This window comes from Zootoca vivipara, chromosome 6 (genome assembly GCF_965207765.1).
Source record: "Zootoca vivipara chromosome 6, rZooViv2.hap1.1, whole genome shotgun sequence".
In the NCBI taxonomy this organism is placed as follows: domain Eukaryota; kingdom Metazoa; phylum Chordata; class Lepidosauria; order Squamata; family Lacertidae; genus Zootoca; species Zootoca vivipara.
Window position 1 is genome coordinate 48,966,929 of NC_142589.1, and position 21,848 is coordinate 48,988,776.

Consider the following 21,848-nt stretch of genomic DNA (forward strand, 5'->3'; position numbering starts at 1 on the left):
GATTTAATCAGTACGTTAAAAAAAAACATACCTTGCATGTCAAGGTGAAGAAGTCTTCTACCTCTGAGCCCTCCCCCAAATTGGGGACCCATACTGCATCATGTAAGTGTCCACTTGCAGTCTGAAGTGGAACAGTCCAAATATGGGCTTACCACCTACCTGCTCTTTCTGACTACTAGGCCTAAATCTAGTTGAAACCTTGACTATTTGAAGATTTGGATGTTTCTTACAAGATTTTATTTCAACTTATTGAGATGTTTTCCAGTTTGGTACAAAGATATAACTTGTGGGATAAGTTTTGAGTGATTGATGGATTTTCTTTTTGCAACTATCAGTATAAATGGCAGGTATATTGCTAATATGCTTCTCAACCATTAGAGCTCCAGTTTTTTGGCCCGCTCAGCCTTTGCCTCAGAGCATGAAACAAACATCTGTCAACCCACATAATTTAATTGATAAATGGAACCTTATCCTAAGTGTGACTAAATTCACATCTCTTCCCAGCAATGTTTATTAACCATGATTATCTTGTGATAAATGGAAACAACTCCTGATATGAATTTATGTAAACCACTTAGAGGTTTTTTTTAATTGAGCCATCTATACTTCTTGTTGAATACAAATATATTTAATGAATGAACAAGTGAATTGTAATGTCCTCCCTCTGCTTGTCACTTGCAGAACAGAAGCTCCGGTCTCCCACTGCCCTGCAGGCACAGACTTCCCTGCCCTCCCAGATGAAAAGCAGAGCTGTGTCTGGTAAGGGGAAGTTCCACGTGTCCTTTTCTGAAGGCTCATCTCTAGACTTCCTCTGTCCAGGAAAAAGAGAAACGGGAAATAGGAAAGTGGACTTTCTCGACCTTGGCCGGGCTGCTTCTCCACCTAGGAGGCTGAGTCTGAGTGATGATGCAGGGAAGACCAATCTAAGGCCAGAGAGTTATGAGCACCTGTACTCCCCATCCTCTGCTAATCGCAGGGAGCTGGTGAAGAGGCTTCATGATGAGAGGAATGAGAAGACGGCAGCAGACGATGTTTGTAATTACACCTCACAGTTTGCTAACGAAGTCCTGGGTCCTGCCCGGTCCTCATGTGGAGATTTCCTGGGACAGCACTCAGAAGCGGATGCAGACCATTCAAGTTCCTTAAAGCTCAGCTCGGGTAAAGGCTGGCTTTATTGTCTTAGTTTTCAGGACATAACTTATTGAGTCTTCCCTAACCTTTCTGAATGAAAGGAAGTCTTTGTTTGGTTCTCTCCTGGTGACTCAAAATGTCAACTTTCTGCCACTATTAATAATATTTCTTAGCCTTCTCCTTTTGCAAAATACAGGTGGTCAGCAGTATAATGAGCAGCCAGCTTCTGTTCACAAATTTCAGCTTCAAAGAAAGAGACATGAAGGCAAAAACACTGAGCAATGGGCTTTCTCCTAATTTTCAGAATTCAGTGTATTGTCAACAGTCAATAGCCGTAGAGGAAAAGATCGTCACTCTATCTCTTCCACTTAGCTTAAAAGAGGCAAACCTAAAGTGAGACTAGGGATGGGGGAGCAATTTGACCCCATTTTCAAAATTTATAAAGTACATTTTCTTGAAAACTAATAATTACAGCAAAGATTCTTGTTCCTCTACCTATTGAGTGCATAACTGAATGTAGTTATGAGACTGATACTCAAATCTGGGAGTTAGGAGAAATACCGACGAAAGGGCAGAAAAACAGGGCACAAATGAATAGAAAGAGAGAACAAAGTTGAGCCTCACAGCTGTTTCTGCTATATTGAACCTGTTCCCACGCTCCATTGGTAAAGTATCCTGAGCTGCTCCATTGGGAAATGAGTTTACACTTCTTGTCATGAGTTTACAGTTCTTGTCACCACACACATACTTGGATTGAGCCCGGCTCTTCTAAAGAATTTTCACACATGCTCTTTTTACCTGTAGGAGCATTTGAAAGGACTACTTTGTTACACCAGAGTTGCATGATGAACAAGCCTGTGCACAGCTTGTCTGAGGCCTGGGGCGGGAGTCTTGTTAGAATAAAATTATTAGCATGACAGAGTTAAGGGGCCCCTAGCCAGCTTAGCCCTCCAAGGCCTGGGGCAAGCGTACTTGGTTGCTCCCGCCCTCCCTCTATGATTGTGAACCATAGAAAGCATGGAGGATTTTGCCATGGTTACCAGAATTTTTAGGGACACGGGTGGCGCTGTGGGTTAAACCACAGAGCCTAGGGTTTGCCGATCAGAAGGTCGGTGGTTCGAATCCCCGCAACAGGGTGAGCTCCCGTTGCTCGGTCCCAGCTCCTGCCAACCTAGCAGTTTGAAAGTACGTCAAAGTGCGAGTAGATAAATAGGTACCACTACAGCGGGAAGGTAAACGGCGTTTCCGTGTGCTGCTCTGGTTCGCCAGAAGCGGCTTTGTCATGCTGGCCACATGACCTGGAAGTTGTATGCTGGCTTCCTCGGCCAATAACACAAGATGAGCGCCGCAACCCCAGTCGGTCACAACTGGACCTAATGGTCAGGGGTCCCTTTATCTTTACCAGAATTTTTGGAATTTGGTTGGCCTAAATTCTACTTTGATTTCATTTGTTTTCAAGAGTTGGCCACAAGTGTAGAATTGATGGCCACTTGCTTTCAATCTTGGTGGGAAATGGAAAAGGGGAGCTCACAGTGGGTGAGAAATTAAATTACGGGCATCCATGCCAGTGAGCATGGCTCAGCAGCCTAACTTGCTACCTTGTCCCCAGTGCTTTGGGTAAGCTAATCACCTTTTAAACAAATGCTGGATTAGTATTTATCTATTTATGGACTACTTAAAATGAGGCTGCATTTTAAATTTTAATATTGTATTTTAATCTGTATTTTAATCAATTGTTTTATTTTCTTTTATGTCTTATTGTAATTTTATTGGTGTTAGCCGCCCTGAACCCGGTTTTGACTGGGGAGGGCGGGGTATAAATAAAAAATTATTATTATTATTATTATTATTTGTTTTGACACCTTAAAAAAGTGTAAACTGTCTGAGGAATCATGACACCAAGGGCATCAGTGAAGCAGTACTGTGTACAGTGACCTGCAGACTTGCAGGATTTATTTTTTTCAGACATCAACTTTGGAGAGATCATGCATTTAGATCAAGTGTGGGGAAGACAGGGTGTGGTGTAGTGGTTAAGAGCGGTAGACTCATAATCTGGTGAACCGGGTTCGTGTCTCTGCTCCTCCACATGCAGCTGCTGGGTGACCTTGGGCTAGTCACATTTCTTTGAAGTTTCTCAGCCCCACCCACCTCACAGGGTGTCTGTTGTGGGGGAGGAAGGGAAAGGAGATTGTTAGCCGCTTTGAGACTCCTTCGGGTAGTGATAAAGCAGGATATCAAATCCAAAATACTCTTCTTCTTCTTCTTCTTCTTCTTCTTCTTCTTCTTCTTCTTCTTCTTCTTCTTCTTCTTCTTCTTCTTCTTCTTCTTCTTCTTCTTCTTCTATGTTATTCTTTGCTCTGTTACAGTGCTTGGATGTTTAGCCACTATGAAAATAATTCAGGCCCTTTTTGGGCTGGTGGAGGATAGAACTGGACTAGTAGCCCACCTTCAAGATGCTGGGAATTAAAGATGCCTTGTGACCAGTGTAAGCCTTTCTTTCCCATCTGCTAACCAAACAGTCCCTTTCTTTCATTATTCAATTCAGCTTCTACAAGCTTTGGAGATTTCCTGTCAAAGCATCGTTCTTTGTTAAGTGAGGTGTCTCTTGGGAATTCACAGTCAGCTACAGCCTTAACATCCACATCCAGGAAAGGGCGAGACCCACCAGCTTGCCGATCTCTCAGTCCTTCAAGAATGGAGTTTAAGCATACCAGCAGCCAGCACACTCCAGTAAACCCCAAACATTGTTTTAAAGAGCCAGTGATGGAGGTGAGTGCTTTGTTCTGTATCCTCTTTGTGGAGCAGGTAGAGCAGGGGAAGGATCATGGGTTGATATGCTGCCTAATGAGCATGTGTGTTATCTGTTCTTTAGCATGGCTATGAGACATTTACAGGCATGCCTCAGATTGTTCTGAGTGACATTCATTTGCCCTTTCATCTGTTCCTCCCAGCCCCATTCTGCTGCAGTTGATTTCTTCAGCACAGTATAAACTTATAATTGTGTCTCAGGGTGTCTCCAGACTCTCAGTATTTTGTGAGAGGGATTCAAACTCTTACTGGAACTTTAGGTTTGCAGAGCTAAAATGAGTCAGAATACTCTGTTGCCCTAGCCTAGTGCAACAAACCCACTTTAGAAAAACAACTCTTTCAAAAGTGTGGGGTTAATGTTAACAAGAAGCTTGTTCCCAGTGCCAGTCAGTTGGTTGGCATGAACAGTGCATCATCAAAGGTAATCACTGAAACCACTGGTCTGCCATTACAGCAACCTCCTTTGATCTTAGACTGATATCAGTCACCTAACAACATTATGACATCAGGTGATTGACAAGTGGGCAGTTCTGCCAACCTGTCAGAGTTGGTAAACAGACCCCTGTGTTGCAATATAGTTTGTTCAACCTGTCAGAGTTGGTCTGGGAGTGGGAGACAGGCATCCAGCGCCGGATCCTGTTCCCCACTCTTACATACCCCATTATAAGGCATTTCAAAAGGGATGCCAAACAGTGGTTCCAGTTGTATCTTTCCCTCATGCTCAGGATCATGGGCTGTCAAAGTGATGCTGATCCTGAATTGAACCTTTGCCCTGCTCTTCTGATTTCAAACAAGGACATAGCTCAGTGGCAAAGGATAGTCACCAGATTCAGGAGAAAGCCTAGATTAGCTAAAGTTCAGTTATAAAGAACGGGGGCGGGACAAACCCAATTTGATAAAAACTGGCAATGAGGCAAGGCATATAGCTAGCTAGGAAGGCTGGGGGCTAGGCCAGGAGCAGACCAGTATCAGCCTCTTCGTTGTCTGCTTTTTGTTTTTTGATGTTAATTTCCACTGAGTGTTACATAATCATCATCATCATCTACAAAAAAAACGGAAAAACCAAAAAATTCATGATTTATTTGAGAAACAAGTTGTCAGAAATTCTTTCCTACCCTTGAACTTTAATCCACCTCTTTAAATGAGTATAAATAAATTTTATATGCTTGTCAGAATGCCTCCATATGTCCAGATGTGACAAATGTTACTTATGTGTTTTGTAGCTTCACTCCAGAGAGCATAGCGATAGCCCTCTCCAGACAGCAAGTATTGTCAGCAGCACCGAGAAACAATGTCTTCTTGTCACTGTCCTGCAGCAACTCCTGGATTTAGTGGATCGTTATTGGAACGGCTCTGGCTCCCTTTTTATCAATAAGGATTTCCTTGGTATGCTGTTCTAGGCTCAGGCTATGTGCCTAAAGCTCCCACCACCCCCTTCTTTTCAGAGAAGGGAAGCAGACCACTTGCCAAGCATGTCACCAGGCAATATTCGGTGTCTGCAGGGCTGTGATCATGGGACACTTGAAAGAGGAAGAATTCAATACCTCTGAGGATGTGCAGAATAACTTTCCCTCACAACACAGTAATGATAACCAGGTCACATGCACCCAGGGATTGGGGTAAACACTTGTAGGTAAACAGGATAACTCCTAGGCTAGCTAGAGGCCCAACACCTCTTGTCTTTACTACCTCTAACATTGAACTTGACTGGTGAGTGCCAACAGCATAGTAGCCAAAATTGGGCCACATAAGATCAAACCCAATTTTTGGCTTTGTTTGGCCTGCTTTACTTGTTCTAATCTCTTTTTTGCGTTCTTGTGACCATCTTACCTCCTATCAGATGGATCTACTTATTTCACTTACTGTATTTACTCAAGTCTAATGTGCCATCAAATCTAATGGGCACCTCAATTTTCAGAACCTTGAAACCAAAATAAGTATTTGTTGGCAAATGTAAATGTGCCATCGAATCTAATGGGCACCTTAATTTTGCCAAAGAAAAGTGAGCATTAGATTCAAGTAAATATGGTAATATTTCAAACTGTAGGGCAGATTCTTTCATCTTTAATGACTCAGCAACTCCTAGCCTAGTTACTAAACTCCAGGCTCTGTTGATTTTTCTTTTTGCCCGAAGCAAATTCATGCAAGATGTTACAACACCCAATGTTTTTCTTGCTTAAAGTAAGCAATATGTAAATTACAGCAGGAACAGGTAGAGAGCACACCACCCAGATAATTTACTCCACAGAAAAATGCAGCTCTTCAGGGTTATGAGATGACCAGCCACTCTTATCTGAAAAACGCTGTGTCATGCGATACTCCCTTTACAGGCAAGTCTGAATTCATTAAAAATATAATGTAATTGACCTATATGAAGGACTCTGCAACTTGAAAACAGAGACGCTGAATGTACTTCTGTTACTCATTAAAAATCTTTAAATAAAAATGTATTTTTTAAAAAAATAAAAAAAAGACCTCCAAGCAGATAAAATCCAGACTTATGTCTTCTGGTCACGACTCTGTAAAATGTTGATAAGGCGAGTTAAAACCAATTAACACAAAATTAAAACTTAAGTTAAAACTAATTTGAAAACCTGAAAACTGCAGAGCAACCAGGATATACCAACATATTTTGGGGAATCCTGAAATTTGCAATAGTACAGAAAATCTTTAGAAGGGGAAAAAACACAAATGGAATGATGACAACAACATCCAAAGCAGGTCACTGGGGACTGCGTATGCACAGTAGCCAAAGAATGTGAAGGACAGGGTCAGGAGAGACGGGGTGGGGTGGGGCTGACTGGGTTATCCTGAGACAGGGCAGGGCTGGTTGGCTGAAACCCTGATCAGGAGCATATCCACACTGCAACATTTGGCTGCAGGTCCCACTTACCATGTTTTAATCTGGTTTGTGCTTTTATTGTCCTGCAGCTCCAGCACGTGATTTGCTTGCATACTTGATGACGGCTGCCCGTTCACAGCAGGACGTTTGCTCAACCCGCAAAGCCATCCTAGGCCCCAGCTCCTCAGGGTTCAGTTGCCAGCTTCCCAGGGAACACCCAAAGTATTCTCAGCAGCACATCAGCAGTGTCATCGAGAAGGCTATGAGGGTATGTGCTTTTCACCATTGCTTCCCTCTTCCTGCCTAGGTAAAGTGGAAGCAAACCTAGTTCTGTTTTACGAGAGAATCTTTAATGTTTTATAAATAAGATAACTTACTGTCCAAGTATCTGATAAGCCATGCGCGCAAATCCATGCTGCTGCTCTGAATTCTGGAGCCATCCAGCCCAGAGCCTGTGACTTGTGTGGATCACCATGTGCCAGTGGTCAGGTAGTGGCCGAGAGCCCCCATGGGCTCAGAAGGACCTCTCCCTGACTCAGCCTGTCTACTCCAGTACTTGCCACCTTCCATGCCAGGCCCCTAGGCTGCTATGCCACCTCGGAATGACAGAACAAGAAATGTCTACAGACCGCCCCCTCCCCCCAATGCACTGGGGCCTCCTGCCATCTGACACTGGGCCTGAGCGCTTTGTATCTTTCTTTTAACACCAGAATGTAACCCACAGCACAGCTTCCCTTTGGGTATCTGAATAGCCTCCCACTGCCACACACACTCTTAAACAATACCCTACAGCTTCTGGATTGCTCTCCCAGAAAACACAGACCCTTGCAACACCTTCTTTGCAACCCAGTAGTCTCAATACCTCTATACTCTCTTGATAGTCATGGGGGTTTTATGTTGCGGTTTCATTACATGCATTGCATCTGAATGCCAAAAAACAAACATTGCTTTATTTAGAAGGTCCTGGGCTGATTGGTGACGGGATGGTGTTGCCTTCAGAAATCTCTAGTCCTGCCTAAAGAAGGAACCTTCTTGATCTCACATGTGTGGCCACTGCTGCCACATATTTATGTCAGACCAACAGACTCCCCTTTCCCCCTTGTTGAACTACCCTACCAACTCTTTCCTTCCCTCCCCAACAGAAGGTGGAAGAGCGCCAGAGCCCGCCTTTCAAAGAACGAGGTGTGGAAGGTGGTGCCGCTGCCGCTGCCACCTCCAGTTCCAGCTCCCACGGAATATATTCTCTCTCTTACGGTAAGTTCACTGGTTTAATACCAGAGGGATGTCTGACTGGACATATCTTTCATATCTTTTCTACACTTGTGTTGAGGGAGGCTTTCACATAGTCAGTCTAACTGCTGTTTCTGCATGCTCCAGATGAATGAGAGATTGACTACCTCTCCTGCTCAAGTCAAAACTCAGGCTGGCGTTGAAGATCACAGGCACAAGTCCCTGCCCCAGTAAAATAAACAACGTCCCCATAGCATAGGATGTATCACTGAGCCATTTCCACCACCAGTGCCCATTGCTACAGAGCTTGCCTGGGAGAACTTCCTCTCATCTGGGGAAGGCATATTTGTACCACAATGTCCAGCCATGGGGGAGGGGCTTGGGGTGAAGCCAGAGAGATGCAAGATGACATAGAAGGTTGGACAGGGTGACAAAGGAGCTGGAAGGAACCAGATTTTGAACCCTGCTGATAACCATTAAGTTTACCTTGGGCCAGTCACGCTCCCTCCCTCAACTTGCCCTACATCACAAGGTTCTTGTAAGGATAAAATAGGGGGCAGAAGGAATGAGGACATGAGTTTATTGAAGGAAGGGCAGAATATAAATAAAATAGTGTTTCGTTTTTTAAAAAAGATTAAGTGTTGAGAACAATTTAAGGGAGTTTGCAACAAACTAAACAGCAGTAGTAGCATCTCAACAATACAAAAGTACAGTCATACCTCGAGTTACAGATGCTTCAGGTTGTGTGTTTTCAGGTTGCGCACCGTGCCAAGCCCGGAAGTACCGGAAGGGGTTACTTCTGGGTTTTGCCGCATGCACAGAAGCACTAAATCGTGCTTTGCGCATGCACAGAAGTGCCGAATGGCAACCTGCGCTTGCGCAGACGCAGCACTGCAGGTTGCGAACGCTGTGGGTTGCGAACGTGCCTCCCACACGGACCACATTCGCAACCTGAGCGTCCACTGTACATTCAAAGTCTAGAATACAGGTGGTAAAACAAAGTCTCCAAAGGGGCACATGTTCCAGTTCAGTTTTCATACTACCTCTGTTCTTCTGCTGTGCCTAGAATCAGAATAAAATGGATACCCCAAAAAGCCATTTGAAAGACTTCAAATGATCATAGCTAGAATAATAGGTGGGGTTCCTTGGGTCACTTTGCTCTGTACCTTTTCCCATGCCTTTGATCAAGCACAGCTCTAGCTTTGCTCATCCGGTGATATTTTTCTCCTAGATGAGTTGTTAAGTAGAAATGAGCAGCTGAATGCCCAGGTGGACATCTTAACTTTTGAATTAAAGCAGCTTAAAAAGCAACAGGATACCATCAGTTTGCTGAAGGAGAGCCAAAGGTAAATTAAGTTTGGCAGTTTCACTTAGGGAAGGGGGCATAGGGCTATCATTCCATTTTTTATCCCTCCCTTCCTAAAAGCAGTTCAGCATGGCATTTATGATGCCCCCCTTTTGTCATCACAACATCACTGTGAGGTTGGCTAATCTGAAAAAGTGACTAGTTGAAAGAGTCACAGTCCATCCTTATCATGACATGTAATTGGCAAGCAGGTTGTCCATCCCACCTGTCAAAAGCTCTTGCATGGGGATTGCAAATTTGATGCAGAGGGGAAGAAGAAAAGAGCATTGATAGCAGATCCTGTCCTTTGCTGATGCTTGTGATAGGCACCTTTTGGAGGGGAGAAAAAAAGTAGCTTTTTGTAAGCAAATGCAGCAGGCAGGACTTCTGTGCTCTGCTGATGCTCACAAAAGGCACCTTTTATTTCTTCTTACCTTGGCTGTTGTGCAGGGAAAACGCAAGAGGCAAAATCCTGGTTTGGCTGCAAGGGCCTGTTTGCAAACCCAAGGCAGGATTGAACCATGCCCTCCTGTCCATTAACTAATGTGATGAGCAATGTGACCTGGTTTATAGGGGGACATGGGTTATGGGACAATTAAACCCTCTGGTCAGGGTCAGGATTAGTCCCTATGCCACATGTCCAATGATTGAAAATATCAAGCTGGAGACTTAGATTGGCAACTAATGAAACTCCTGTTTGCACTAGCTTTTCTTGTTGGTTTGAAAGTCCAAGAAAGCTAGCTCATTCAGAGATGCTGGGCTCTGCCATGGGTGGTCCCTCTTCATTGTTTCCTTCTTGCCAGGTCTCTTGTTTCCACAAACAACTTCCTTCTGCAGCAGCTGAATAAAGAACAAGACCCTTCTGTAGGCAAAACACGCCGTCTTTCGGAGAAGATCCCTGATGCTCCTTGTCATGCCTCTTGCCCTGCGAGAACGTCCCATCGTGCTTCCCTCACCTCTCCCATTGCGTGGAATCCAGAAATGTTAAGCAGCTGTCCTCTCTGACAGAAAGCACAGAATCACTTTCTTCCCATGGTGACTGTCTTACAAATTATGCTTCATTTTCACATAACCAACCAACCAATCAATCAGTCTCTTTATTACAGGCAGTGACCAGTATTCTTCATTTTCACATAAGTATAGTATGAAATCCTGTTGGCAGGTGTGCCTACTCTTTGCTGCTTTTATTAGTACTATTTCTTTGACTCCTCATGGCCCTAGGAGGGACTCACTGGAGTGTCCAGATGTGCTCTGAGGACATCCCAAAACAGAAGCACCCACAAACATACTTATTTCACACACTCCAAGGCCAGGAAGAGTGTCCACAGCCTCCCTGCTCTACCTTTTTTCCTCAGGGACATTGGCTTTAGCCCCCTCTCCCAGTTTGTCCTCCTTGCCTGAACCAAAGCCCAGCTTTCCAGTGGCCAGCCTACAAGTGCCTATGGTTAACTCCATCTCTTCCCTATTCAAAAACGCCCTTCTGCTGTTCTCTTCCACACATGCCCCTCGGCCCTTTCCCTGGGCCCAGGCAGCTTCCTTTCTTCAGAACTTTATAGTGGCCAAGGCTTCATTGTCTCACAGTATCCAGATGGAAAGGTGTGGTGGTTTGATGCAGTAACACCATGTATTAATGCTGAGTATAATCCTTAGCTAGTGGGATTACACACCAGAGTGTGCAAAAGGGGAAATCATAGTTGTTGTTAAAATAATTGAATTCAAAATGTATCATCTCTGATAAAAACAGCTTGAAAGTATGTTGCTAACACTAAGCTTGAATTGAGAGGTATCGCCCAGTTGTCCTGGCCCATCGTCATCCATTTGTGCAGCCCTAAACTGTGATCCAGTCTTGCTGCAAAGCAAACCCACAAAATCATCTTGCAGCCATAAGAAAAGAGGCAGAGGTCTTCTGGCCAATCGCTCTGGTTTTGGCTTGACCTGGCCAACCTCTCTCTCCACCCCACCCAGCCGGGTGCTTCAAGGTGGAAGCTTATTTTGGAATTGGTACTGCTTGTACAAATAAGCATTTTTGCAGCATCCATATATTGCACCATGAGAATGACAGGCCAGACTTTCTTCTGCACTTTAATATGGATTTCCCTTTACTGTGGAAAATCTGGCAAGTAGAAAGAGCCCATGATGGCACATTTCTTTATGATGAGTGATTTGTGTGGTGTGGTGTGATGTTTTTAGTGGGCAGCAATTCATGCCACTCCTCTCCTTCCATTTGCTTCCAGCCATGTTGATGACACTCCTGTGCCTATTTTCACCACTTCCTGCACACGGAAGGCATGCAGATTTCAACAATCCACTATGTGTGGAGAATTGCCTTCAAGGCTGTGATACGAAGAGTACCAACTACAGAGGTCTAGCACAAGATCTCTCTATCACTCGTGCACAAGAAAGACTTCAGTATTTATTTATTAAAAATCTTAACAATTTTGCCAGTGCCATATCTCACAAAGTATCTATTTTGTTTCCAATACCTAGTCCTCTTGTGTCACAGCACTTACAGTGCTCAAAAGAGCAGTCCTAGTCTAAAAATTGGGCCCTAAGAACACATGACTGCAGAGGTGGCCAACTCACTCCAAGTTGCCTCCTAATTTGAGAAACCTTGTGATGTACTGGTGAAGGTAAAACTGCCACCAGCCTTTTAAGGTTGGGTTCACCCATGCTTTGTTTTGCCTTAATTATAAAACAGCTTCTGTGAGGGAGAGCTAGTAGGATATAAATGGGTGCATATTTCGTTGAGGGAGGAGTGCCAGTAACCCAGGGCTGGTGAGTTGAGATAGGACTGGGAATGGAATCCCATTTCTTTACATGTCACATTTGGGGACAGAAGACAAGAGACCCAAGAGATGCCGCTTTAATTTTTATTCAAAAGACTCATGATAGAAAGCTATACAAAGCCTCAGGCTGCTCCATCCTCATTATGCATTGGCCCTTCCTTTGGTTCCTTCCGAGGCTCTCACCATGGCAAAACATTCCCTTCCCAAGTCACCAACACCCCATGTTGCTTTTCAGAGAGGTTGCAAAGCACTTTCATAATGCCACACACACTTTCTTCGACAGTCAGGTCAGCCTGCGAGGTACAAACCATGGTTAGATAGCGATTCTGCAGAAGCACAAGAAAATCTGCAGTGATGGATGAGAGCTCAGCCAACCACATGAGTGATGGTTTTGCCTATCTAGCTACCAAAGGAGTGAGCAGAAGGGAAGGAGATGGGATAAGTTTGTCTTTGGTTGTAATTTTAGTGTGGGCCTGACTGAATTTTCACTTCTCCAGACAATAAGCAAAACTATATGCAGCTATCCTTGGAAATCGGCACACCCCAAAAATCTGTGATGCAATTCTCCAACCAAAAATGTGTCCAGCAGTGTATTTATTACAGGCAAGTGTGAATAAAAATGCATCTGTTAGTGAGCTCTTGGCTTCCAGTTTGATGTATATATGAATGATTACCATGGAGAAAATGGATAGAGGAAAGTTTTTCTCATAACACTAGAATTCTTGAACATCCAGTGAAGCAGAACGTTGGAAGATTTAGGACAGACAAAAGAAAGTTAAACATGGAACTCACTCCCACAGGAGGCAGTGATGGCCACCGACTTAGATGGCTTTAAAAGAGGATTAGACAAATTCGTGGAGAATAAGGCTATCAATGACTACTAGCCATCATGACAACTATGCTCTCCTTCCATTGCCAAAGACACTCCAACACCTGGGGGCTTCCTTAACTCAGACTTTAGTGGCCAACTCCTTGGGGTGGGCAAGGAAGGTCAATGCTCGGGCCTGCCAGCAGGAGCCTCTTCCCTTGGGTGTGCACAATATTACCAGTAGTAAGACTCAGCAAGAAAACGGGTGAGGCTTAAGCTCAGCCAGACTTCCTTTTATGCTACATTTCTAGGCACAGATCCAGGATTTCCAGGTCTGTGTCCGAGTGTGTGTGTGTTTTGTTTTTTGTTTGCCCTGCCACTTTCCCCAGGAAACCCTGTATTTGACTGCTGAATCAGAGCACACAGCAGTTTGCTGAAAAACTGATTGCCATTTGCTCCAATTCAGCAGTAAAAACACTGGTTTTACTGAGGAAAGTGGCAGGGCAGCTCTCTCTCTCTGCCTAGACCTGGAAATCCCAGACCTGTGCCCAGAAAAGAAGTGTGGATGAGCCATTAGTGTGTGTGTGTGTAGTTCTGATTTAGAATGCAGAGAGTTCTTAAGAAGAAATCCTTAGCTGACTCACCTGCTCACTTCCCAGCTCTGTTTTCACCCAGCCAGGATGGACAGCAGTGCACAGGATCCCATCATCTTTGTAGCCCATTGATTGGCACTTGGTGAGCATGTTCAAAGCAGCCTGGGGATGGACGAAGACATGAGCAGACCCCAATCATAGATGGACAGAGAGCAGAAAGGTCAACTAGGCTACTGGCTCAATATAAATTGAGGTTATAAGACCACTCACTTTGGACCCAAAGTCTCCCTGCTGTTCACATAACCAACACTGATTGGGCAGACACTGACGCTGAATTCTAAGTTCTGGGTAGTTTTGCTACTGAGACACAGAATAAAAGATGGTGATGTCTCTGCCATGGCCATAAAGTGTAGTTGCAGTTGCCAGATCACTTGCAACTGGTCCAGAAACTTCCCCCACCATCCCTAGGAGGTAACAGCCACTGGCATGGAAACTGCAACAGGTACCGTACCAGAATTATATAATGTAGCCTTACCCAACCTAGTACCCTCCAGATGTTTTGGACCTCAACTCCCATCAGTCTCCGCCAACATGGCCACTACATGAATTTTGGAAGAATTCTTACTGTGGAATTCAGGTGCGCAAAGCCATTTTATCCACTCTAAGAACAATTTCAGTATGGACAAAACGTCCAACTTGGAGAGGGAGAAAGTTGGTGGGTGTTACACAAGGCATTTCAGTAGCACATCGCTCACTAGGCCAGCCATTGTTGGGTATGTAGAAAAACTTTCTCAAGGAAGGCAATGGACAGAAATGCCAGATTTGACCCATGTCCCACAGGAGAAGCCTGACCTTGCTGCAGCGATAGGAGACGACTGGGAAAGAGAAATAATGCTCTGGTGTTTTCTCAATGGATCCTAGAACGGTGGACATGTTGATGATGGCTGCTTTCCCGCAGCTCATGCCTTTCTGATTGGATCCGTGGGCAGCCTTCTTCAGCAACGGCAATAATTCCTAAAGAGAGGCAAAAGCTCTGCAGCTGTACAAAAATGGTCTGCACGAAGATCTAGTAAATGGGCACAAGATTGCAAAGACTAACCACCTCTGGCCTTGCTTCTTACACCTCTCAATTTCTACCCCACAACATCCTAATTGGCTTTTTCAAAACAGAAGATATTAAGACTCAGCTTTGTTTGGGAGTAATGGAGGGTAGATGCTGTCACAGAGCTGGGCTGATCCAGCAGAACTTTCTCTTTCCAACTCAGCCTTGAATTCACCTAGCCAGAGGCTATTCTCCAGGGGCCTTTTGAAGATGGGAGGAGTGACCTCCCTCCCTAACTCAAATCCAGGTGCACCGTTTACAACCCACTGACCAAGCCCACAAACCCCATTCTTGTCTTGTAATAATTTTGACCCTCAGCATTGAAGAAAAATCCAGTCTGCATATGCAAAGAGGAAAGGCTGCTGTATTGCCCTTTGCTGTCTCTGACCAGCTGTGCTGCCAGGAGCTGGCCTGGGAGGGGCAAGTCCTAATCCACTCTGCGTCAAGGGGGCCTGCTTCCCACTCTGTAATCCAGGAAGGGATTGCTCTTATGGAGCAGAAAAACTGACCTTGGTCACTAACATTGGACCCACAAGGTTGATGTTGTAGACGTCCAGCATGTCTTTAGCAGTGGCTGACTCCAAAGTACAGGGCGGCATGACCCCGGCATTGTTGATCACCACGTTCAGCCCAGAGCCTCCCAGGCGGGCCTCGACCTTCTTGGCAGCTGCCTTGACACTTGCCTCATCAGTGGTTTCTACAAAGAAGAAGAAGAAACAAGACTCTCTTTTGTGTAGGACTTGACTGCGTTCTCACCTGTCAGCTATTCACAATAGGTGGAATTATTGGCATGTTCATTCACGTAGGAGAAATGCGGGGACAGCAGGATTGCATGCTTCCAACTTCAGTGTGTTCATCTGAACACTTGAAAGCTACAGTATGTAAGGTCACATGTTTGGATGTGTACATGGAGGTTGGTGGGGGCATCTCTGTCTCTCTCTCTCTCTCTCTCTCTCTCTCTCTCTCTCTCTCTCTCTCTCTCTCTCTCTCACACACACACACACACACACACACACACACATACACACACACCACTCCATGCATTCATCCTACTAGAGAACCAGGCAGATCTCTGGAGGGAGTACCATCCCTAAGAGGGCTTGGCTCTCCTTGTTGCTCAGCCATTCATGGTGATAGAGAGGAGGGCACAGCTTCAAAGCCTGGGCTACTTAATACAGGTGCAGATGGCTCTTGAGGTGACCAGGCCCAATACATTTTTAAAGCTCAATTTTTTAAAAAAATATAATAGTGTGGCACGTGAGCCAGGTAATCTGTTTCACTGTTCACAAAATGGTCTTTACTGATGCTAGTATCAGAAATCCATCAGAAAGTAATAGTCCTTTGTGCCTATTACTGTTTTGCTGAAAGCAGCTTCTTGAAACCAAAGAATTTGCTGTGCTTGCAACTGGACACCTGCTCGAAGGGAGTTCTGGTAACTCAGTCACCAGACAGTTCAAGTTGACTAATGTTCTGACCAGATGCCCAGAATTCTGATAAAGGGGAACTGACAGTCAACAAACATTTGCAGAAAATGTCATTTTATATTTGAACTTAGTATACTGTCTTGCTTATTGAGAATGCTGGAGCATGCTTTAAAGCCTAGTAATAATCAACATATTGGTTGGAAGTGCTTTTAGGAATCTTATGGGTCATACTCTTAATGTTAATGATTAATTATATCTGTTGCTTACAGGGTAGGGTGGAAAGCACCCAGGTTTGGGGCAGCCCAGTGCTGGTCACGGGTTTGCAAACAGGATACTAACCTAGACTTGGCTGCAAGCCCAGAAAGTATGACAGAGAAGGGGGTTTTTCGGACACCTTAAATTGTCACAGTGACCTAATGGCTTTGTACCTAAAGATTGCTGATTTTTGCAGTTTACTAACATGGATGGGCAAGCCAACACTTTTTGGTTTAATTTTGCTGCAATATATGAATATGTAATGTCTAATGCTACCTGGAAAAGTATATAAACTCTGAACACTATTGTTCGAGGTCCAGAACAGCCAATTGCTGTCAGCTATAAATACTTTCAATTTCTCCACAACCGTGTCTGTGTTCCTTGAGAAACCACTGAACTAAGGTTCCCAGGTTCCACGCTACAATAGTTAAGCAAGGTGATACTGGGGCCCACTGCCAAGAGCATTTTGGAGAAACCATCCCTTTCAATCATGCTTGCTTACTCCTCTGCAAACTTCTGTTTGTTTAAGGGGCAGTCATGCAGTTTTGCTTTGTATAGCCAGGGGGGAAGGAGCTGGGTGGGGTAGGGAGGAGTGAGAATTATAGTTGAAATGTCATCAAGAGGTGCCTATCTTATTTCCTTCATAACCAAATAGAAGCTTGTCTTTTGAAAAAGCCTTGGGCGCTTGTCAATATTTGGGAGGGGCCTCAAAATCAAGTAGAACACCTAATCTCTGCTGAGCGAGGCCCTCATTCAACTTTACAGAGGAATTGCACACACCCATTCCATTGCCATGGCAGCTGCATCCAATCATTGGGGTGTTAGATAAGTCAGCTGTCAAGTCCAGCCTATTGCTATCAAATGTTGCTGGGAGGGGACCATTTATTGGCTCAGGGCACCACTGCTAATCATTGCACACATGCCAAGCCTTCCTACGGTAGTATCTCATAAGGCATTATCTTTTGGCTACTCTCAGCGATTTCTTGTGTTGTTACCACGAGTTTCTTCTTTCTTTGCAATGCAAGCAGTTACAACTGCAAGGCATGGTCATTTCTGCTAAGCTTTTCTTACCTGTTTATCCCACAGAATCTTAGATGCGGTTTGATCAACTGGAAAGTAACTCATGAACCCGGATGGCATTCTCAGCCCTCCAAAACTACTAATGCCTGTTATGAAATTAGAGCTAAATGTGCTGCCCCTCTCAAAGGTTTGGGTGGGTATCACAACCCTCCAACATTTCTCTGATGAAAATGATAAAGCCTTATAAGGTACTAGGAAGGTTTGTGGGTGACTTAGAACCACGAGGGGACATGGAGGAGAACAGTTAGAAAACTATTGTGCATGCTTTAAAAGGCTATGAATATTAGTCAAACCGCCCGGTTGGAGCTAGAGCTAATTAGCATGATCATGGGATGTACTGGTATGTAATGAGGGGGGTACATACAAAGGGGGAAATATGAAATAAGTGGACTAGGAAGTCTGTAAACTGCAGTCTCCTAACCAATAGGACAATGTAGGAGGGAAATTTGGACAGATTACTTAGGGCAAATTTGTCCAACAGATTCTGACTTGTAGTGCTTCTTTTTGGGCAAGTTAAGGGAGGAGAGAGGGCTTGTTAAAGATCCTCTATCTAGTACATGGTCTAGAGGAGAATCTAAATACAGCCAGTGCCTTAAGAAATGATCAGATACAACAGGGAGTAGAAGCTGCTGGGGCTCAAATTAAGAAGCAACAGCCTTGCTGCTGTTTGCTGAAAGAGAGGAGAGGGCTTACCAAGCTGCAGAATTGCCAGATTGGGGTGCTTGGATGCCAGGTGCCTCAGCTCCTGTGGGAAACAAAAGAAAACAAATTATATCATGTTGTAATGTGTCCGAAGATCCCCACATACATTACCACAGTTGTTATAACTATCTTGTAACTAGGCCAGTCTTAGCCCTGTTGTGCAGGTGGCAGCCTGAGGCCTCCATACTACGGTAGCTCCCACAAGGGCATTGTGGGACTGAACTCAAACATCAAGAAAGAACTCAAGAATGGCTGGTGAGAGCCATGTGGTGGAGCTGGAGCAACAAGTTCAAACCTCTTCACAGCTGAAGTTCACATGTAGACTGAAGAAGGACAATATGCTTAATTACCCATTTCCTCCCAAGGTGAGCCAAACCTGGCAGGACAGCTTACTCTATGGCATTAACCCCTTCATGCATTATTTAGACTTAAGCAGGTTGGTTATACAGTGGTACCTCGGTTTATGAACACAATTGGTTCCGGAAGTCTGTTCATAAACTGAAGCGTTCATAAACTGAAGCGAACTTTCCCATTGAAAGTAATGGAAAGTGGATTAATCTGTTCCAGACAGTCCGCGGAGTACTTAAACTGAAGCGTTCATAAACTGAAGCGAACTTTCCCATTGAAAGTAATGGAAAGTGGATTAATCCGTTCCAGACGGGTCCGCGGAGTACTTAAACTAAAGCGTTCATAAACTGAAGCATGGGTGTAATTGGTTCCGGAAGTCTGTTCATAAACTGAAGCGTTCATAAATTGAAGCGAACTTTCCCATTGAAAGTAATGGAAAATGAATTAATCCGTTCCAGATGGGTCCGCGGCGTTCATAAACCGAAAATTCATAAACCAAGGTGTTCATAAACTGAGGTTCCACTGTATGAGGCTGTTTATCCCACAAAACATGAGTCCTGGGTCTGAAAAGGTTGGAAATTTATGCCCTATGGGAATAGTCTTGGTGATGCCACTAACTGACCAAAACAGCCAAGTGAGGGGCCATCTACCCCTGAGAAATTGTGAAGCTATTCCAAAGTTTTTAAAAAGCTGGATTTTCTGTGCTCAGAAAACAACAGCTGGAAGCTGAAGAGGGGAAGCATTAGAGGGGAATGTTTTCACATTGTGCAGGTGCCTTGAACAAAGGTGTGGTTGTTCCATAGTAAATGACCAGTGTAGAAGCAGCTTAACTTTTAACATGCCCTGGAGCTAGCTGAACATGGCTGCTATACCCCTGTGAAAGCTCCAAAGTATTCAATGTAGACTGACTTACCATGTTAAAACAAGGTCATGTGCTAAGGAGTTTCTTTGCGAACCACTGCAGTAGACTCTTTTTTTTCTTATTGGAACAATAAGCGTCATTCTAATATTCAACCTCATGTTTATTTCTCTTTGCTACAAACTCAGTTTGCCTCCAGCAACACTCAACTTCTGCATTTGTAAATAAATCCGAGCCTCCCTGTTCTCTCCTCCAAACGGAGAGGCCCCTAAATTAGGGAAGTCTAAAGCATGCAACTCCACAAACAAAACAAAACAACCAGAGTTCTCAAACAAGGCTTTGCAAACTTGCCTATCTCCTGTTTTAAATTCTATGGCTGAGACGAGCCTCTTGCTTATATAACAACTTGGAAACTTTTTAGCACAGATTCTGAAAAGGGCTCTTGCATGCAACACTGACTTACGAAGTCAGAGTTACACAATCTGGCAGCAGGGAAGGAGAAGTTCCAGCTGGAAAGGATGGGGTGTGGATGGATGCCTGACAGTTGCTTCAGGGGAGGGGGGAAAGTGGATCTCTCTCTTGCACGCACACCCAGGAATTGAAATCCCTAAACTGGAGGAAAGAAGATATCTCTGCTTATAAACAATGTGCAGGAGTGGGGTAGAAAATGGGATTTGCAGAAAGAAGCCTGTCTCAGACACATCAGCTTTGCAGAGAAAGTGTTTGTCCTCTTATCGTGGATGTGTGTGTGTGTGTGTGTGTCCCCCGAGAGGGAGACTTTCTGCCTTCAAAGTCAGCTGAAGAGAGTCTAACAACTCACCTGTGCTCTGGCCCCTTCTGGATCCCGGCAGGTTGCGAACACTACTTGGGGAGGGTTTGGTTTCTCAAGGAAACATTTCACCAGCTGCAGCCCGATGCCTCGGTTGGATCCTGTCACCAAGACACTGCGAATGTGACCCGATGCCATCCTGTTCTCACAGAAGCCGTTACTCCTTTCTGCAGCTCCTCTGTGTCTTGCCCCAAGATTTCTTTCCAGTAGGCTGGACGTGTATCACTTCCTGCCGTGACTGAGGCACCCGCCTTCCTTCCCACTGGCTGGCTGCAGAAGAATATCAGATTCTGTGCTAGGCACGCTCAGACTGCTCTTTGCTCAGAACCAATGGGCAGAAGGGATGTGCTCAAGCATGAGGATGTTTTTACAAGTTTTGCAGGCTTTTGGACTTAAAAATAAATAAGACTCCAATGCCTGTGACCACAGTGAAAGAGAATGAAATAAATGGGTGTGTGCACCAGTGCTTCTCAAGCATTTTAGATTAATTTGGGACCCACCTGTAATATTTTCCACTTGACCTACACTTTCTAGGCATGGGTCTGAGTGGTTTACCCCCACTCCCTTCAAAGGGAAAAACTGCTCTTTAGTGACAGATCAGAAGAAATGGCAATCCAGGGGAAACCCAAATTGCTGTTTGCCCCGATTGAGCGCTAAAGAGTTGTTTTCCCAGGGGAAAGCAGCAGGGCAATAGGAAGTGTGGATAAGCTGTAAGTTCTCCTTTCAAATCCCACCATCCTTCCTGAAACAGTCCATACAAGTAAGGACAAATTCCAGTTCCTTCACATCTTCAATATTATTTACTCATGGCGCAGAGCAGAAGTGGGGGACATGTCATGCTCCTGCTGGGGTAGTTTTTCCACCTTTTGCCCCCCCCCCAGCTCTTACCTTATTCAAAATACGATTTTTATGTTCTAATATTCTTGTTTTAACAGGTCTTACTGTGCTCCCTACGTACCATAGACCACAACTGCATTGAATTGCATAAACGACCCCTCGGGAATCACAGGTGGTAAATGATTCTAATTGAATGGTACTGTTGGTATTTGAATAAGGTCACGGAGGCACCCCTTACCTCTCATTTTGTTGAAGCAAATCATAAAGCCACTGACTTTCAATGGTTTGTCATTTACAAGCATAATATTCCTGAGATAAATGCAGATGTTTTAAAAAAGAAATTACACCAGAAAGAGTCCCACTGGATCTATAGGTTTGGGTCTCTAGCTCCTTCAGGCCTTAATCTCTATATTGACAATAGTTCCTTTTTGTAATCTAGCTTTATATACATATTCAGGCTTCATTTATTTTATTCACCTTTGAATTTTGTACTAAATATCCCATGTGTTGTGGTTTCGCATTGGTGTTCTGCCCCTTTAAATGATTCTTAGCTTTTTGTATTTAACTCTGAGAAACCTTCAGTTTGTATTAGCCTTTGCCGAAGTGATGTATGCTAGAGTTGCTGGAGCTTTTTAGCTATGGTTTAAGTTCCTTATTCTTTATCTCTATTGGTGAGTACTTAAAATTATTTTGTATAAATATTCCAGTATGTTATACGAAATGATGACAGAGTGTATTATTGCTATTGTTGTTGAAGATAAGAGTCAATTCCTTTGAAGAAGCTGGACTCCAACCAGTGAAACAGGAAGACTTCTAGCTAGCAACCCGTCGGACAGATGAGGACAATGGAGGAACTTTGCTTTAAACAT

General features: G+C 44.3%; 2 protein-coding genes across 13 annotated transcripts in view; one reads left to right on the forward strand and one right to left on the reverse strand.

The window, feature by feature from the left end:
* The window catches only part of LRRC36 (leucine rich repeat containing 36), a 26,779-nt gene extending 14,002 nt beyond the window's left edge, over window positions 1-12,777 (forward strand). For 6 of the 12 annotated variants that reach the window (XM_088672075.1, XM_060275927.2, XM_088672078.1 and 3 more), the window contains 8 exons: window positions 682-1,158; window positions 3,677-3,900; window positions 5,163-5,325; window positions 6,871-7,049; window positions 7,924-8,035; window positions 9,243-9,357; window positions 10,160-10,391; window positions 11,591-12,777. In XM_088672075.1, coding sequence (XP_088528201.1) covers window positions 682-1,158; window positions 3,677-3,900; window positions 5,163-5,325; window positions 6,871-7,049; window positions 7,924-8,035; window positions 9,243-9,357; window positions 10,160-10,361 — 1,472 coding nt within the window. In that variant the 3' untranslated portion in view covers window positions 10,362-10,391; window positions 11,591-12,777. Of the gene's footprint in view, window positions 1-681; window positions 1,159-3,676; window positions 3,901-5,162; window positions 5,326-6,870; window positions 7,050-7,923; window positions 8,036-9,242; window positions 9,358-10,159 lie in introns of all 12 variants that reach the window. The other 6 variants (XM_060275928.2, XM_035119603.3, XM_088672077.1 and 3 more) reach the window with 3 other exon arrangements.
* Window positions 12,213-20,333, reverse strand: LOC118087188 (uncharacterized). The gene is made up of 6 exons (XM_035119605.3): window positions 20,134-20,333; window positions 18,098-18,149; window positions 15,155-15,342; window positions 14,396-14,557; window positions 13,595-13,705; window positions 12,213-12,435 (listed from the first exon to the last, which is right to left on the reverse strand). The coding sequence occupies exons 1-6, from the start codon at window positions 20,278-20,280 to the stop codon at window positions 12,322-12,324; spliced, it is 774 nt and encodes a 257-aa protein (XP_034975496.3). The 5' UTR covers window positions 20,281-20,333; the 3' UTR covers window positions 12,213-12,321.
* Between the last annotated feature and the right edge of the window lie 1,515 nt (window positions 20,334-21,848).

Coding starts and splice junctions, on each gene's coding strand:
- LOC118087188 (XM_035119605.3), bottom strand. CDS start 20,280: ATGGCATCGGGTCACATTCGCAGTGTCTTGGTGACAGGATCCAACCGA. Junction 15,343..18,097: donor TCTGGCAATTCTGCAGCTTG/GTAAGCCCTCTC, acceptor TCTTCTTTGTAG/AAACCACTGATGAGGCAAGT. Junction 14,558..15,154: donor GTCCAATGTTAGTGACCAAG/GTCAGTTTTTCT, acceptor GCCTCTCTTTAG/GAATTATTGCCGTTGCTGAA.